General features: G+C 70.3%; 1 protein-coding gene across 1 annotated transcript; it reads right to left on the bottom strand.

Annotated features, from left to right (window-relative positions):
* Nucleotides 1-1,619: 1,619 nt before the first annotated feature.
* MNEG_11297 (hypothetical protein) lies at nucleotides 1,620-1,870 on the bottom strand (the record flags this gene model as incomplete). The annotated part of the gene is made up of 1 exon (XM_014040230.1): nucleotides 1,620-1,870. A coding segment is annotated over one exon (251 nt), but the record flags the coding sequence as incomplete, so codon positions are not given.
* Between the last annotated feature and the right edge of the window lie 57 nt (nucleotides 1,871-1,927).

The following is a 1,927-nucleotide window of genomic DNA, read 5'->3' as shown; positions in this document are numbered from 1 at the left end:
GCCGTGGCAAGCGCGGCGCAGCGCCCGCGCCAGCGGCAAAAGCAGCGGCCGCCCCGGCCCCAGCGAAGGTCGGCAGGGGCAAGCGCGGCGCTGCGGCGCCGGCCGGGGCGGAGGCGCCGGCCGCCGCCAAGCGGGCCAGGCGGTGACCCGCCCGCCACGACTGCGCCGCCCCCGCAACTGTGCTGCCCAGGACCCCCCCCCCCAAACCCAAGCGCCGTCCCGCCGCCCCGGGCGCGTTCCTGCGCCCCTTGCGTGCTGGCTCAAAGCCGCCGCGCCCACGCCCCCGCCGAAGAATTGCTGTCCCGCGCTGGCTCTGCCCATGCTCATGCTTATGACACCGCGCCGCCCTGGTTGCCCGTGCCGGCGCACAACCGCCTCTGTATTGCCGGCAGCCGTCCGCAAGCACATCCGGCCGACGGCTGCCGGCCGCCGTGCGCCTCAACCCATCATTGATGCTTTTGTTGTGCCATTTTGTTCCACACCAATGTTGTGGCGCGCCCCGGACTGATCGCCCAGCATTTGCCAAGGCTGCGGCCGCACGCAACCCTTACTAACAGCCTGCGGAATGCCCGCAACCCTGCGTTGACTCATCTTTACTCACGGCCCCGAGGGCCGGCCGGTTTGCTTTGATCTGCTCTGCTTGTTGAACCTACGCCCTCGAACGCACCGACCAGCACCGACAGACTCTTGGCGCCGCCCGTTTGCACGCACTTAAGAGGAGAAAAACGGAGCCGCAGCCCACCACAGGCCCGCATTGACCCCCCGCCCGCACCTTTGACTCGCGCGAGCAGCTGCGGTCGCCCGGCCGCGCGGCGCCGCCCGGAAAGGCAGGACGGCCAGGGCGAGCGCCCGCCGTTGCGGCCAGGGGCGCGGCCCTTGCAAACACTTTCCCTCCATGCGCTGCGCTTCGAGGCCCGCCGCCAGTAAAGTCCCGAAAAATTGCGGTGTGAGCCTTTGCATAGTCTGTTGGTGGGGTGGTGGGGTCCTTTGGGGCTTTCAACAGGGCTTTGCCGCAGAACAGACTGCCTTCGTTGGGGAGAGCATGAGACGGTGCGGCTGGGGCGGAGGGCGCGGAGGCTGGAAGGCGGACGCCTGTGACCCGATCCGCAGGATATCAGCAGCCGGGGCTGAGTAACAGAGTGGGCTCGAGAGCCCCTTGCAACGCAGCGGGAGCCGGCCCGTACAACACAGCGAGCACGCCCGCAACCCCGCCCCTGCGTCTAGTCAGCAGCCGGGCTTGGCGGGGGCAGGCGCCCCATTCATCACGCCAGGATTCTGAAAAAATGAGTCAGCGGAGGGGGCCGGCCCCGCGACCGCGTCCAAGCGCCAGTCGGTTGCTGGATCTGGGTCAGTTTCATGAAGCGGCTGCTGAACCCATGTGACCTTGCGACCTGCTCAAGCTCCTGGATCCGCCCGCGCCAGGCATTGGTGGTGGCCGTGATTGCATGGGGCCGCGCCAAAATGCGCTTGTTGGTACGGCACGGCGTCGAGTAATGGGTGCCCCGGGTGAGGCGGTTGCATGACATGCAGGCAGGCGGTTGCACGATGCACAGGCAGCGTTGTCAGGAACCAATAAAAGGAGTGATCACACATGTGCCGCCGCAAGTGACCCCGAGCCATCAGTAGCCCTGCGGCCCGCCGCCGCCGTAGCCCCTCTGCTGCTGCTGCTGCGGCGGCGGCCCCAGCGGCGCCCGCGGCGGCGGCGGCGCGCCGGGGCCCGCGAGCTGCTGCATGTACTGCGGCGCCCCCGGCCCCTGCCCGGGCACGACCCCCGGCAAGAAGCCGCCCCCCTGAGACACGAGGTGCATGCCGGAAGGCATCCCCTTTTGGGGCCGCCCTCCGCCGCCGCCGCCGCCGCCGCCGCCGCGGCCTTGGGTGAGTGGCGGCGGGTGGCCCGGCGGCGGCGCCGGCGGGCGGGGCCCGGGGA

The sequence above is a fragment of the Monoraphidium neglectum genome, assembly GCF_000611645.1.
Source record: "Monoraphidium neglectum strain SAG 48.87 unplaced genomic scaffold scaffold02678, whole genome shotgun sequence".
In the NCBI taxonomy this organism is placed as follows: domain Eukaryota; kingdom Viridiplantae; phylum Chlorophyta; class Chlorophyceae; order Sphaeropleales; family Selenastraceae; genus Monoraphidium; species Monoraphidium neglectum.
Note: the sequence above shows the minus strand (reverse complement) of the source record. Positions and strands in the feature narration are given on the sequence as shown.